We start from the raw sequence: 13,366 nt of genomic DNA, 5'->3' as shown, positions 1-13,366 counted from the left end.
CCCTGGAATATGGAGCGTCTGCAGCCCTTCTCTCGTCCCATCTTCTCAACGAGCTCCTGAGAGGTGGCCCATGTGTCCCCTTTTGGCGCGTGGGAAGCTCCTGCCTGGAGAGTTTTGTTGGCTCATGTGCGGGCATGCAGCTGGCATGGGATAGTGGGGCGCATGTTTGTAGCCAAGCCCACGCGCACCCCGCTCTTGCCGGCAGCCTCGTGGGAGACAGCGCTGCAGGCCGCGGGCACCGCGGGGCCGGGCAGGCGGCCGCTGAGGGCGAGCGTGGACCAGGGAGTGGACTAGGGAGTGGACTGCTCCGGATAATCAGGAACTGGGGACTGGGATGCAGTGGGGGAGGTGGTTGCAGGTGGGAAAACTCAGCCTGGGTGTAAAGTGTATGCTGGACGCTTTCAGGTAGGAGAGTGAGCATTTTCTTTTTCCAAAGCTCACCCACCTTACTTGCTGCAGAAACACTGTCTCCGTGTGCCCACCCCCCAGCCGCTCCTCCGGGGACCCCCATGCACCTGCTGTCGGGCCTTGCCCACTGCGTGTCCCCTCCCCACACCGGGCCTGCCTGTCCTGTTCCGTGCCTCGTGTGGGTCCTTCCTCCGTGCTCTCCCTTCTCCCTCCTGCCCACCGCGTCTCGTTTTCGGATGTGGATTCCATCCCTTTCGAGTCCCTGTTGCACCTTCTCCTCTCGCTGGCCTCACGGTCGTGGGTTCTTAGAGTGCGGAGAAGGAAACTAGCATCTCTTGTGGTTGTGCAGGCGGCTCGGGGAAGCACGTTGGCCTCGAGTGAGGTCGTGGGTGGACTCCCCTCCCAGCGTGCAGGCTTGGGGACCGAGCCTCTGTCTGCTGCCTCTCCCACGTGGATGCCTGTCCCCGGGTATTGAGTTACGTGGAAAGAGGGGCTCATGAAGTACTTAAATGAAAAGGAACCCAGTTTGTTTCTCTTCTTTTTTTTTTTTGCTTTTTAGGGCCACTCCTGCAGTATTTGGAGGTACCCAGGCTAGGGAAGCTACAGCTGCCGGCCTGTACCACAGCAGTGCAGGATCCGAGCCTCGTCTTCGACCTACACCATAGCTTATGGCAACGTCAGATCCTTAACCCATTGATCGAAGCCAGGGGTCGAACCCGCAACCTCATGGTTCCTAGTTGCATTCGTTTCCGCTACGCCACGACGGGAACTCTGGAACCCAGTTTTTAGAAAACAAAAAGCAAGATTGACAGTTCTAGACCTTGGTTCCCAAGTAAAAAATTAGATAGAAGTACTGTGATTTGAGTAAAGTAAAGAGGAGATGGAGGCCTTAGGAAAGATAGTAACACTGTTTTATTGAGGCAGATGAACGTGGAATTATTTATTCTTTGTTACCTTTTGCTCTATTTAAAAATGGTTGAACAGAATGTCTTAAAATGCCATCCAAAACAAAGGATTCATATTTTAGAAAGCGTTGCAGTTGAAATCATATTTTAGCTCAGGTTCCAGGACTGTAAAATTATTTTAGCTCTGCTCAGTGCCAATTTTCACCATATAGTTAGAGTTTGTGGTATTTCCTCTTTTCTGATTTCACTGAGAATATTGCGACATCTTGGACTCACGTGAATTTGGATTCATTTCTGTGTCAATGGTCCCGATTAGCAATTTCCGTTGTATACCATCCGATTACTCAAGAGTTGAATGTTTCCTAGCATGAATAGGTAGAAAAATCTACTCAATCCATATAAATGAGAACCGGTTCCAGAATGTGAAGAATATTGAGCTCAAATACGTTAATGCCTTATATGAACTTCAGCAGCGATCATTTATAGATAAGTGTCTTATAAACTTTTCTGCTGAAGGTCAGCAACTGTAACCTGTATCGGCTTGGGAAGAAGAAGGGCCTGCCCAGCCGCATGGTGGTGTCGATATTTGATCCCCCTGTGAACTGGCTTCCTCCTGGTTATGTAGTAAATCAAGACAAAAGTAACACAGACAAATGGGAAAAAGATGAAATGGTAAGTTTTTGGTCACTGGAGGGATTTATTTTCTGGTGAGGGGCAGAGTTTTGTTCTATGCATATTTTGTTTCTTTTCCCTGCTTGTATTTACCATAGAATAGAAGTTTGATACCTTGAATTAATGTCTTTTCTTTGAATTGAGAGCCGTGTCATAATTGCGATAGAGAGCAATGTCTGTTGTCTTCCTCTTCCGGAGGCAGGAGAGTCTCTGATGTTGTCAGCCCCCCTAGAGAAAGCACAACCCCGTGACACTTCACTGTGCCGTTACCCACATGGATCCTTAGCTCTGTTCAGGGGAGAGACTTTCAGTGCCCTGTGGCATCCAGTCTGTCTGTGAAATAACTAATTTCAGTACAATCTTGCTTTTGCAGTTGATGATTTTCTCAGGACAGTTCTCCTCTTGTGACCTTGAAAAAAAAATACATAAAGACTGTAGTTTGCTGGCAGTACTTTCAGTCTGGCCACTGACTCACAGGAATCTCACTGTTCACTGCCGCTGCTTCATCTTGTCTTGTCCCGAAGGCCACCAGAGGGCGTCCCCAGGGCCTCGGAGCCGAGCGCAGTCCGTCCGTCCCGTGCGGTTGGCCCGGAGGCCATCTCGCAGGCGGTTTCATTTTTTAGACATTTGTTTTACATTCATGATAAACTGGCTCATTACTTCATCTTTACTTGAGGCCAACAATGAGAATACCATTTCTTTCACGGGTGATGTTTTCTAAATATATGGGCCGCCTCTTTCATGTCTTTCTGCCTGTACCTCCTAGATAAAATGTCTTAAGTATTTCTAGGTAGCATGCTCTGTACCTCTCTTTTGAGTTTTGCCTATTCATTGAGTATATTTTTAATTCGTACAGTATTTGACTTCTTACAGAAATTGAATTCATCTGGAAAAGCATTAAGAGAATATTTTATGCAAGTTGGATTAGAAAAAATGACATGTTATTAATTTAGAAATAGAACCTTGGAAGAAAATGTGTCAGTTTTGAGAACTTTAGAGGAAACTTTGTATTTCTATGAAGACCATTCCAGGAACACTTAGCTTGCCTTATAAATACAGGTTCCTAATATCATTGGCGCTTTAAAAAAATTTTAGTATGGAAGGGACATTAGCATGTCCTTTTAATGAAAAAAAAAATTTTTTTTGACGATACGATGCAAAGTTCTTATTTTATTTCCCTTAGCATTTTAAGTGACCTGGTGCTTTGGTTCTTGGAATACATTAAAATACCGTTTCTATTTTCGTTTAATAATTTCTGCTTCTTGAAAAGATCATCGCGTGATGATGGAGAGCATATGCTTGATCCGTTCCTGTTGACCTGCCTCGCCCCTCAGCAAATAGGTTTAAGGGAGCCCTTTACGTAATAAATGCTGAAGGTGGGAATAATTCAGGTAGAATGGTAACTAACCATAAGAGAACAAGAGTTTCATGCTTGTGGTTTGTTTTTGTTTTTGTTTTCATTAAGAGCTTGAAATGCTCTTGGAAACCATTTAGTGAGGTAGAATCCCACTATTTCGCAGATAAAGAAAGCGAAACCCAGAGGCATTAAAGAACTTTGCCCAGGTAGCATCTTTCTAAAGATACGTAAGGATTTTTTTGAATTAAAAATATTACTCAGTCAATGTTTTAAAATTGAAATTTGGCCCTTTTTCCTTAAGAACCAAATCATAGTCAAAAATATTTTATGTTGCCTTGGGAAAGTAGGGAGTCTTTGTCAGGAAATAGTTCCCAGAGGTCCACCATTGTAGATTTCTTTTGGTGTTCTCCCTTAGTCTTGGAAATGTTTTATAGACTTTTTTATTTAAAAAAAGAAAAGATCATTGTAGATATTTAGCGTGGCTCCCTGCAGTTATTTCTTTGCAGACAAATACACTGCTTGTATCTCTTTTGAGCCTGGCTTAAAGTGAGAATATTGGCAGTATTTAAAAAATTCTTGACAGAAAGTTTGAAAACTTTTTTTGGTGGAATACTCCGCATAGTTGCCGTGATTGAAGTTGAGGCACACCCTGAAGCCTTTCCCCCAAAGCACAGTCTTGTTTATTTATTTTTTTTTATGGCACAACAGAAATTTGGCACCTTTTGAGCTTTGCAAAAAAAGTTGCATCATTACCGAGTCCTGGCCCACTATTAAGGTTGTCATTCTCAAATAAGCTTTTGCCAAAGAAATTGGAATTAGCAAAGATCTTCTGACAGAAATTGGATTTTTGTGTTTCATGTTAGTCCACGTTTTCGTCTCTTTTTGTCAGTTTCGCTGTAATCTGTTACCCTGATGAGCGCAGGGGAAGGGAAAAGCCTGATTTCTCAAATTCGTAGCTTTACTTCCCTGATAACGTGTAGTTTTCAAGCAAAGCAATTTGGTTTTTTTTACATTATAGCAGATGTGCTTTGACTTGAAGTTGGAATCGGGGACAAAAACTCGATCACGAAACCCTGTTGTACATTTTTAGTGTTATCAAGAAATTTTATCTGTGTATCTCTTACACTCCTACGCAGTTACCAGGGTAATTTTGCTTTCTCTTCATCTGGAATTTCATTTTATTAATTCGAAAATCTTTTAAAAACATCTTAAAACTTTGTCAGCGAGATTGCAGATCCTGTGATCGGCGCATGAGTGCTTTCATTGTGTGTCCTGCTGGAGCTGGAGTTCTCAGCTGAAGTTTTGCCTCGTGGACAGTAATTTTAAACTTTATATCCATGTATAAAATCCTTCACGTAAAGCTTCATACTGGATAAAGGTCATTTTATAACTTCGAAAATGAACATTCAAAGAACATGTTTTACTTTGTTTATATGATTAAATAACTTATTTTATGTTAATTGAAAACAAATGGCCGTGATTTTAAAGTTGCCTTTTAGTATTTGTGGTTGTCATTTGAAATTATCCATAACCCTCGCTTTTATTGAGTCTCCGAGCCTTTTAAAAACAGCAATGTCTCCCCCCTGCCCCTTCCCCGTCTCTCAGACAAAAGACTGCGTGCTGGCTAACGGCAGACTGGACGCCGACCTGGAGGAGGAGGACGCCGCCGCGCTCATGTGGAGGCCGCCCAGGGAGGAGGCCGAGGACGACGAGGACCTCCTGGAGTACGACCAGGAGCACATCAGGTTCATAGACAGCATGCTGATGGGGTCAGGAGCCTTCGTCAAGAAGATTGCTCTTGCTCCCTTCGCCGCCGCCGATCCTGCCTACGAATGGAAGATGCCCAAAAAGGCCCCCCTGGGGAGCATGCCCTTTTCCGCAGATTTCGAGGACTTTGACTACAGCTCGTGGGATGCCATGTGCTATCTGGACCCCAGCAAAGCCGTTGAGGAGGATGACTTTGTGGTGGGCTTCTGGAATCCATCCGAAGAGAACTGTGGTGTGGACACAGGCAAACAGTCCATTTCTTACGACTTGCACACGGAGCAGTGCATCGCTGACAAAAGCATCGCCGACTGTGTGGAAGCCCTGCTGGGCTGCTACTTGACCAGCTGTGGCGAGCGGGCCGCTCAGCTCTTCCTCTGCTCGCTGGGCCTGAAGGTGCTCCCGGCGGTGAAGAGGACCGATCGGGCACAGGCCGCCTGCCCGGCCAGGGAGAGCTTCACCAGCCAACAAAAGACCCTTTCCGGGGGCCGGCCCGCCGCCGGCTCCCGCTCTTCCGGGTTGAAAGACTTGGAGTACGGCTGTTTGAAGATCCCACCGAGATGTATGTTTGATCACCCAGACGCAGACAGGACACTCAGTCACCTCATCTCGGGCTTCGAGAACTTCGAAAGGAAGATCAACTACAGCTTCAAGAATAAGGCTTACCTTCTGCAGGCCTTCACCCACGCCTCCTACCACTACAACACCATCACCGGTAAGCCCTCTGCTCTGGGGAATCGCCTGGGCCTTGTAAAGAGAGGGGCCTCTGCCTGTCCACACTTAGAGCTTAAGACGCAGGGCCGGGGGAGGAAGCGCAAGAAAGTGAAAGACGCCTTTGTCTTGCTTGTCCTTTGGGGCACGCGCCCTGCTCCTTAATTCCGGTAGCCGGGAGCAGAACTGTCGTGCCCTTCACCTGTCTGGCGTTTAATATGCAGCCTAACGAGACAGATTCGAGCCTCGGTACTTGGGCGCGTCGGGCAGTTTTATCCTACCCCGGTGTCTTTCTGATGCCCGGTCACTGCTGCTTTTGGTTCTTGAATAATTACTGTTCGTATATTCTGGATGTATCTCCACCTCTTCTTGCTGTCCTTCCTCAACAAAAAGGCCCTGCTCTTAAGGTCTTTGTAAATCTGAAGATGCAAAGACAGAAAGTGATTCTTTCCCAGGAAGGTTTTGGTGTGTCGCTCCCCCGACTCTCCTGTCACCTTCTGCTCTGCACTGGGCTCCGTGTTTTTCTCCCTGCTCTGGGTAATGGGCTCCCAACCCACCAGCTTAGACGGGAGAGGAGGTGCCGAAAACAGAATCACCTTCAGGTTGGGCAACAGCTAAAGTCTATTTTTTTTCTGTGTCGGAGTCAGAAGTGCTTGAATTAGAATACCAAAGCCAAACATAACGTTTGTCTAAGAAAAACGGTGTAGGTTAAGATGATCAGGAAAATGTAAAACCAAAAGCGAAAGACGATCTGACTCAGGACCCGGAAGACTGGGGAACTAAGGCCTGTTTTCCTTTGCGGAGAAGAGGTGAGGCCTGGTCCGAGCCACGCTCTCCTGGGGGGAGCCCCGGGCTCTAGTCCGGCGCAGCCCCTGGCCTCAACTCACTGCATGTGCTGGGACAGGTCCCTCCCTGTGTCCCCGCCTCAGTTTCCGCAGTTGAATGGCTTCCTTCTGGCCCCTCTGAGAAAACAGGTGCTGATTCACGCTGATAACGTCTCACATTTGGGCCCCGCTGGTTTTGCTCGCCGTCTCTGCTCACCCCACGACTCTTCCTTCTCGGTCTGTGGCTTGTGTCAAATTCAGCACATTTTAAACCCAAGTTGAGAAGAGGTCTCCTTGGACTGACTGCCGTCTCGGGCAGCAGATGGAGCCCGGAGAGGTGTCCCCACCTTCCAGAGCGCAGGAGGACAGTGTGTGGTGGTGGCAGCAGAGCCTGGAGGGTGTGCGTGTGCGCGTCTGGCTCTGCCTCCACCGGGTGATGATGTGCCGTGGCGGCTGTAGAAGGATGCCCGACACCTGCCTGGCTGGCATGGTGCCAGAGGAGAAGGTGCGCCGCTAATGGGACCGCGTGGGAAATGCTTTGTTCTTCGCCAGAAGTCGTCTTTTGGCCCCTTAAAGATTTTATGACCCCGGTCTCTGTGTAAGAAATGTGCTTCATTTGCCATTAGAGTTCAGTTTCCAGAGGCTTCAGTGGGGTGTGTCAGGTACTTTCGTCGCTGAGGAGCACATGGAAAGGAACCCCAGTCTCCGTGACCCGGGTCTGGGGGCTCGGTCCGTTCCGTGAGCTCCCGCTGGGAGGCGGTTACGCGGGCTTGTCAGAGCTCACGGCTCCGCTCCGCATCTGCCCGCAGATTGTTACCAGCGCCTGGAGTTCCTGGGAGATGCCATTCTGGACTACCTCATAACCAAGCACCTTTACGAAGACCCGCGGCAGCACTCCCCGGGGGTCCTGACCGACCTGCGCTCTGCTCTGGTCAACAACACCATCTTCGCCTCGCTGGCCGTCAAGTACGACTACCACAAGTACTTCAAGGCCGTGTCGCCCGAGCTCTTCCACGTCATCGATGATTTTGTGCAGTTTCAGCTTGAGAAGAACGAGATGCAGGGGATGGATTCTGAGGTGAGGGCCATTTTAAAACAGCGTGAATTCAGTGCTGAAAACCGACACTGGGCTTCTCAACCAGGGTTCTCGACGTAGCTGTCCGAGGAGCCAGCTGCAGGCCAGGGCTGGGGCCCCAGCCCGCCCTGCGCTCTCCTGGGAGGACCTGCAGTCCTCACGCAGGCCTCGGAGGCTGGGCGGCTCACACTGAGCCCGCTCTGGTGAGGAGAAGGAGCCAGGGGCTTTCAGCTCTTTCTCCTTTCCCAAACCTGCCTTTGGGCTTCCAGGGTTCGGACCCGCCAGAGAAGCAACGCCCTCCGCCAGAGAAACTTAACCTTAGTGACAGCTTGGCACAGTGGATTCTGCCTTTCTCTCTTTTTAAAACTGATCAGAAATATTTGCTCGTTATCTCAGCCATCACAGATGTATATTCTGCTTCTGCTAGGAATGAGAAAATCTCATTTAAAAACCAAACTTCTAAATTTTTTTTTGTTTTTTTGTCTTGTTAGGGCCACACCCACAACATATGGAAGTTGCCAGGCCAGGGGTCAAATCAGAGCTACAGCTGCCGGCCTACACCACAGCCACAGCAACGCGGGATCCTTAACCCACTGGTCAAGGCCAGGGATCAAACCCCTGTCCTCATGCGTACTAGTCAAGTTCATTACTGCTGAGCCACAACGGGAACTCCCAAACTTCTAAATTTGTAAGCACTGGAATTTGAGAGGCTTCTGCTGTGAGTTCAGCCAGAGGTTCTCTGGCAATGGAGCTTTTTCTGTAGGAAAGGGTTTTGTAATTCCCAGTCTGCTCTGGTCGTTCAGCAGCATCCCTCCACACACCTGGGTACCCAGCAGAGCGCTCCCCTGCCTTCCTCTCGTTCTTATTTCTTCCTTGTTCTTTTTGTCGATTTCTTCTGAGAAGTTGGGGAATTCATTCATAACTCCAGGAGCCATTTTAATTGTTCTTTCTTTAATTTGCACCTTCCTGTAGCGAACATTTGTTAAGTGGTTTAATAAAAGGAGAGCTTGGAGGACAATACCTTCCAACTAGAATTTCCCAGCCAGAAAACTGGCCATTTATGCTCGCTCCCACAGCAGAGCGCACCCTTGCTGGGGCTGCACTGACGCGTATTCTGCCTGCTCCTTGCCAGGCCGCCGGGGGAGGCCTGTGTTAATGTGTAGTTCTTTGGAAATGAATGAATTTGAAAAGTTTTTTCATAAATTTATTGACTATTTCCAGTCTGTTACGGTTATTTTTACTTGGAAGTAATCTTTCCTTTGTTGAGTGAAGGCTACTAAATGGGGAAGGGCCTTTTCTCTTTTTCTTGGGAAGTGTGAAAACCTTTTCTCGGTAAGATACCGTTTGTGAAGAACCTGTCACAGTGTTGTGGGCCCGTCGTACATGTTCGATGGCGTTGCTCGTGTTGAAGACGTAGGAAAAGTCACATTCGAGGGAAGAGATGCCGCCTCTGTAGACTGCCTTTAAAACAGCGCTTTTGCTCACAAGTCACTTTTCTCTCTGCAATAGCTTAGGAGATCTGAGGAGGATGAAGAGAAAGAAGAGGATATTGAAGTTCCGAAGGCCATGGGGGACATTTTTGAGTCGCTTGCTGGTGCCATTTACATGGATAGTGGAATGTCACTGGAGGTGGTTTGGCAGGTGTACTATCCGATGATGCGGCCGCTAATAGGTACGGTTGGCTCCCCTTCTAAAGAAGCAAAGTCAAAGTGGCAAACACCTTCTAGGATAGTATTCACTTTATTCTTTCATTTTGATTACAGAAAAATTTTCTGCAAACGTGCCCCGTTCGCCTGTGCGAGAATTGCTTGAAATGGAACCAGAAACCGCCAAATTTAGGTAAGCAAAAATGTGCGTGGAAAAAATTAGCTTAGAAGCGAGGAGGAAATGTCCTCAGAGATGCCGTAAAACTCCTGATTTTTGGGACGCGTTTACCCTGGGACGTGCTCTTCAGCAGCGGCCACCAGTGGTCTGTCAGGCTGCTCTTGGTTTTGGTGAAGCAGGGCCGAGCTGGAGGAGAAGGGCAGCCCTGTCTGCGGGCATGTGCGTCCGTCCCGTCCCCCTGGGCGTTTCCTTCATGCAGCTCGGACCCGGGACTCAGCCCGAGAGAGCGTGTTCTCAGGGCTGGCTGACGAAAGTCAATAAATGCTTCTGCCTTCTAATCCGGCTGTTGGGCTTTCTTACAGCCCGGCTGAGAGAACTTACGATGGCAAGGTCAGAGTCACCGTGGAAGTCGTAGGAAAGGGGAAATTCAAAGGTGTTGGCCGAAGTTACAGGATTGCCAAATCTGCAGCAGCACGACGAGCCCTGCGAAGCCTCAAAGCTAATCAACCTCAGGTTCCCAACAGCTGAAACCCCTTTTTAAAATAACGAAAAGAAGCAGAGTTAAGGTGGAAAATATTTAAGTGGAAAAGGATGATTTAAAATTGGCAGTGAGTGGAATGAATTGAAGGCAGAAGTTAAAGTTTGATAACAAGCTAGATTGCAGAATAAAACATTTAACATATGTATAAAACCTTTGGAACTAATTGTAGTTTTAGTTTTTTGCGCAAACACAATCTTGTCTTCTTTCCTCACTTCCGCTTTGTTTGAATCACAAGAGTGCTTTAATGATGACATTAGCAAGTGTTCAGAATACTTATGGACAGTTTCTGTTGTGTTGTGTTTGTTGTAGTTTAATTTCCGTCGGCTTTGCTTAGCGTTAGGAGGCCAGGGAGCTTCAACCCCAGAGCTTGGTGGCGCTCTCCCTGCCGGCCGGCCGTGATCGGGGCGGGCGTGGCAGTGCCAGCCCCGGTAGGTAGGGGGTGAGCCAAGGAGAGCCACGCGGTTTGCGAGCGGAGTGTGCCAGACTTGTCTTTCCTTTCCGTGTTCCGCTGTGTGAGATGATGTTTCCCGGTCGCTATTGCACTAGACGGTAGGCACAGGTTTTCTGTGAACGTTGGCTGGCACGTTGGCAGATCACATTTTCATTTTCTCATGCCACGTACTCTTGCATTAAAAAAAAAAGGTTCTTGCCTTAAAAGTAAAACCCTCACGGATATTCTTTCATTTCTGATCTTTTCGGAACAAACAGTTTTACATTCCCTGTTATTAGACGTTAGACCTTGAGACAGCGTGATACTTAAAACTCACTAGTATAGTTGTAACTTAACTTATTACAGGATTATATTAGAATTTCTGTCATGTGTGTACTGAGGACATTTTAAAAACCAGAACATGTCGTCTATGGATTTTTTTTAAATACCATAATAAAAATAATCTTTGGCTAAATACCCAGTTTTACTAAAAACCTCCTGCTAGGTAGTTCCACTGATGGACATTGTTTGTGGCAAATAATTTTGCCCTGTAGGCTGTTGCTCTAACAAAATAAACTTTAGACATATCATACCTAAAATATGCTGCAGATTTTATAATGGGTTGGTATTTAAAGAAGCAAAACAGAGCACCTTAGCCCTAGTCTTCTCACGTGCATTTCTCTCTGCACCTCTCACAGTGTTGCATGCCTGTGTCACCTACCAAAGCTGTGCTGTCGATGCCATGAAAGTTTAACATTTGCGATAAACTGCCGGACTTTTGATACGCCTGTGATTTAGGCCATTAATTTAGATAAACTAGCTCATTATTTCCATCTTTGGAAAAGGAAGAAAAAAAACATATTTAGGCATTTGCCTAAGTTTCTCTAATTAGACTAGTAGGCATTCTTCACTTAAATACCTCAGTTCTTTTCTTTTGCATGCATTTTTCCCCCCTGTTTGGTGCTATGTTTATGTATTATGCTTGAAATTTTATTTTATTTTATTTTTTTTTTTTTGCACTGTAACTATAATACCTCTTAATTTACCTTTTTAAACGCTGTGGGTCAGTCTCGCACTCCCACCAACATACCAGTAGAGGTTTGCTGCAATTCGCCCTGTTAATTATGCTTGAAATTTAAGAAAGCTGAGCAGAGGTGTCTAATATTTTCCAGCACATCATTCTGAACGTGATGCTTCATGTAATGCTGCGTTTATGTTTTCAGTTGCAGCCGAATCCCGTACTTCTGGCTTTATCTACACCCCCTGCCCCCAGAGAAACACCTCTGCGTGTGTGCACAGGGAAAACTGTCGGCTTGGCTTTGTAAGGAGACTTGAGCGAAGGGGGGTGTTCAGCTTCTCCAGCGGGATTTGTTGTCTCCGATCTTAAGATCTAAATTGCTAAATGAGTTTTTGAGCAAATTAATTTGGTTGGACTCGTTTTTAAGATATTTAATTCTGATCTGGAACCTTAGATTTCTGTTTGATTTTTTAAGAAACCTTAATGTAAGCTCTCCTGGCAATTTCAAATCAAGCGATTCTTGAATTCTCTAGCTGTAAATGTGTACCATTAACAAGGAAGGCCGGATATGAATTTTACTTGTGAGGGTGATTTGTGATAAAGTTGTATCACAAGTCTCTTGATAATTTATAAACTACCTGATGCCAGGAAGCTTGGGGCCTCGCATTGTGTCTAATGCACTAATCCCAGCATTGAGCGAGTCTCCGGCCTCCTGGCACCAAAATCAGCTTGTTTCACAGTTACAATTCCCATTGGGAGACAAATGCCTCAATATATTTTGTAACCTTAAGAAGAGTATTTTTCGTTAATACTAAAAAGTTCAGACTTGGATAAGATTAGGTCATACAGTCTCAGGGGTTCAGATTTCCTGCTACCAGTCAAAATGTTTTATCAACAGCAAAGTTTAGCTTCTCTTTCTTTCTCTTTTCTTTTCTTTCTTTTTTTTTTTGTTGGAGAACAATAGCTGATTTTAATTTGCGACTCACACTTTGAAGCAATCTATGACCCCCTGGTTACTAAGTTGAAAAATACAGACTCTGAGTTGGACATGCGTGTGAAATGGTTGTGAACGCTTTTGTGCTGCTGATTTTTAATGCTGTAAACTCCCCCGCCCCCCCGCCCCGCCCCGGGTTAGCTTGTGGAAGTGTTCTGAATCCATTAAGGAAAAAGTCACTTTGTGTAGCCCCACTCCACCACCTTGTCTGTCATGCTCTTGTTCCCGTGATCGTGGTGTGAGACGAGGGTGGCCGAGGCCCGCGGGCGGCAGCGGGGGTGTGCGGCCAGCACCCGCCGGCAGGGCTGCTCGGCGGCTCGAAAGCAGCCGCGGAGATTCCCCACGACGACTGTGTGGAGGCGGGTGGGTGCGACCCCCGGTTGTAAATGTGTTCTGTTTCTTTTGTAATATACTTGGAGCAGTCCTGACGATGCTGCGTTTCGTCACAGCTTTCTTCTCGCCCTGTTCTGTTCCTGTAGCACAGACGAGCACTGCACTTGGTACCACGCTTTACCTCATTTCAAGGCAAATGTGCTTAACCGAGAGGAAAAAATGTGGTTTGGCCTCGCTGCTGTTTCGATTACGGAATTTGAGAAAGATGGTGATAATGCCTGCAGTGTGTCATGGACTCGCGCAACTGAAATAGGTCATTTTTGTCTGTGGCATTTTCACTGTTTGTGAGAGTATGACAAAGATTTGTTAACTCTTAATTTCGTTTTAAAGATGTTTGTTACATTTCCCCCCCTTTTTCCCTTGATGTCACGTGAAGTCATGAAATTTACAGTGACCTCTCACACTCCTGTCATTGTCAGTGAAAATTCGGATATTTTGACTTTCTTTGCC

The 13,366-nt window shown here is 46.7% G+C and overlaps 1 protein-coding gene across 1 annotated transcript in view; it reads left to right on the top strand.

The window, feature by feature from the left end:
- Window positions 1-10,299, top strand: part of DICER1 (dicer 1, ribonuclease III) — a 42,279-nt gene extending 31,980 nt beyond the window's left edge. Inside the window, 6 exon segments of the mRNA NM_001197194.1 lie at window positions 1,830-1,985; window positions 4,948-5,821; window positions 7,451-7,719; window positions 9,226-9,388; window positions 9,480-9,555; window positions 9,903-10,299. Coding sequence (NP_001184123.1) covers window positions 1,830-1,985; window positions 4,948-5,821; window positions 7,451-7,719; window positions 9,226-9,388; window positions 9,480-9,555; window positions 9,903-10,068 — 1,704 coding nt within the window. The 3' untranslated portion in view covers window positions 10,069-10,299.
- The last annotated feature ends 3,067 nt before the right edge of the window (window positions 10,300-13,366 follow it).

Source organism: Sus scrofa, chromosome 7, assembly GCF_054392235.1.
Source record: "Sus scrofa isolate SSC_HxYL_T2T_F1_AM1 chromosome 7, Sscrofa_HxYL_maternal_Yorkshire_Landrace_v2.0, whole genome shotgun sequence".
Lineage (NCBI taxonomy): Eukaryota > Metazoa > Chordata > Mammalia > Artiodactyla > Suidae > Sus > Sus scrofa.
Note: the sequence above shows the minus strand (reverse complement) of the source record. Positions and strands in the feature narration are given on the sequence as shown.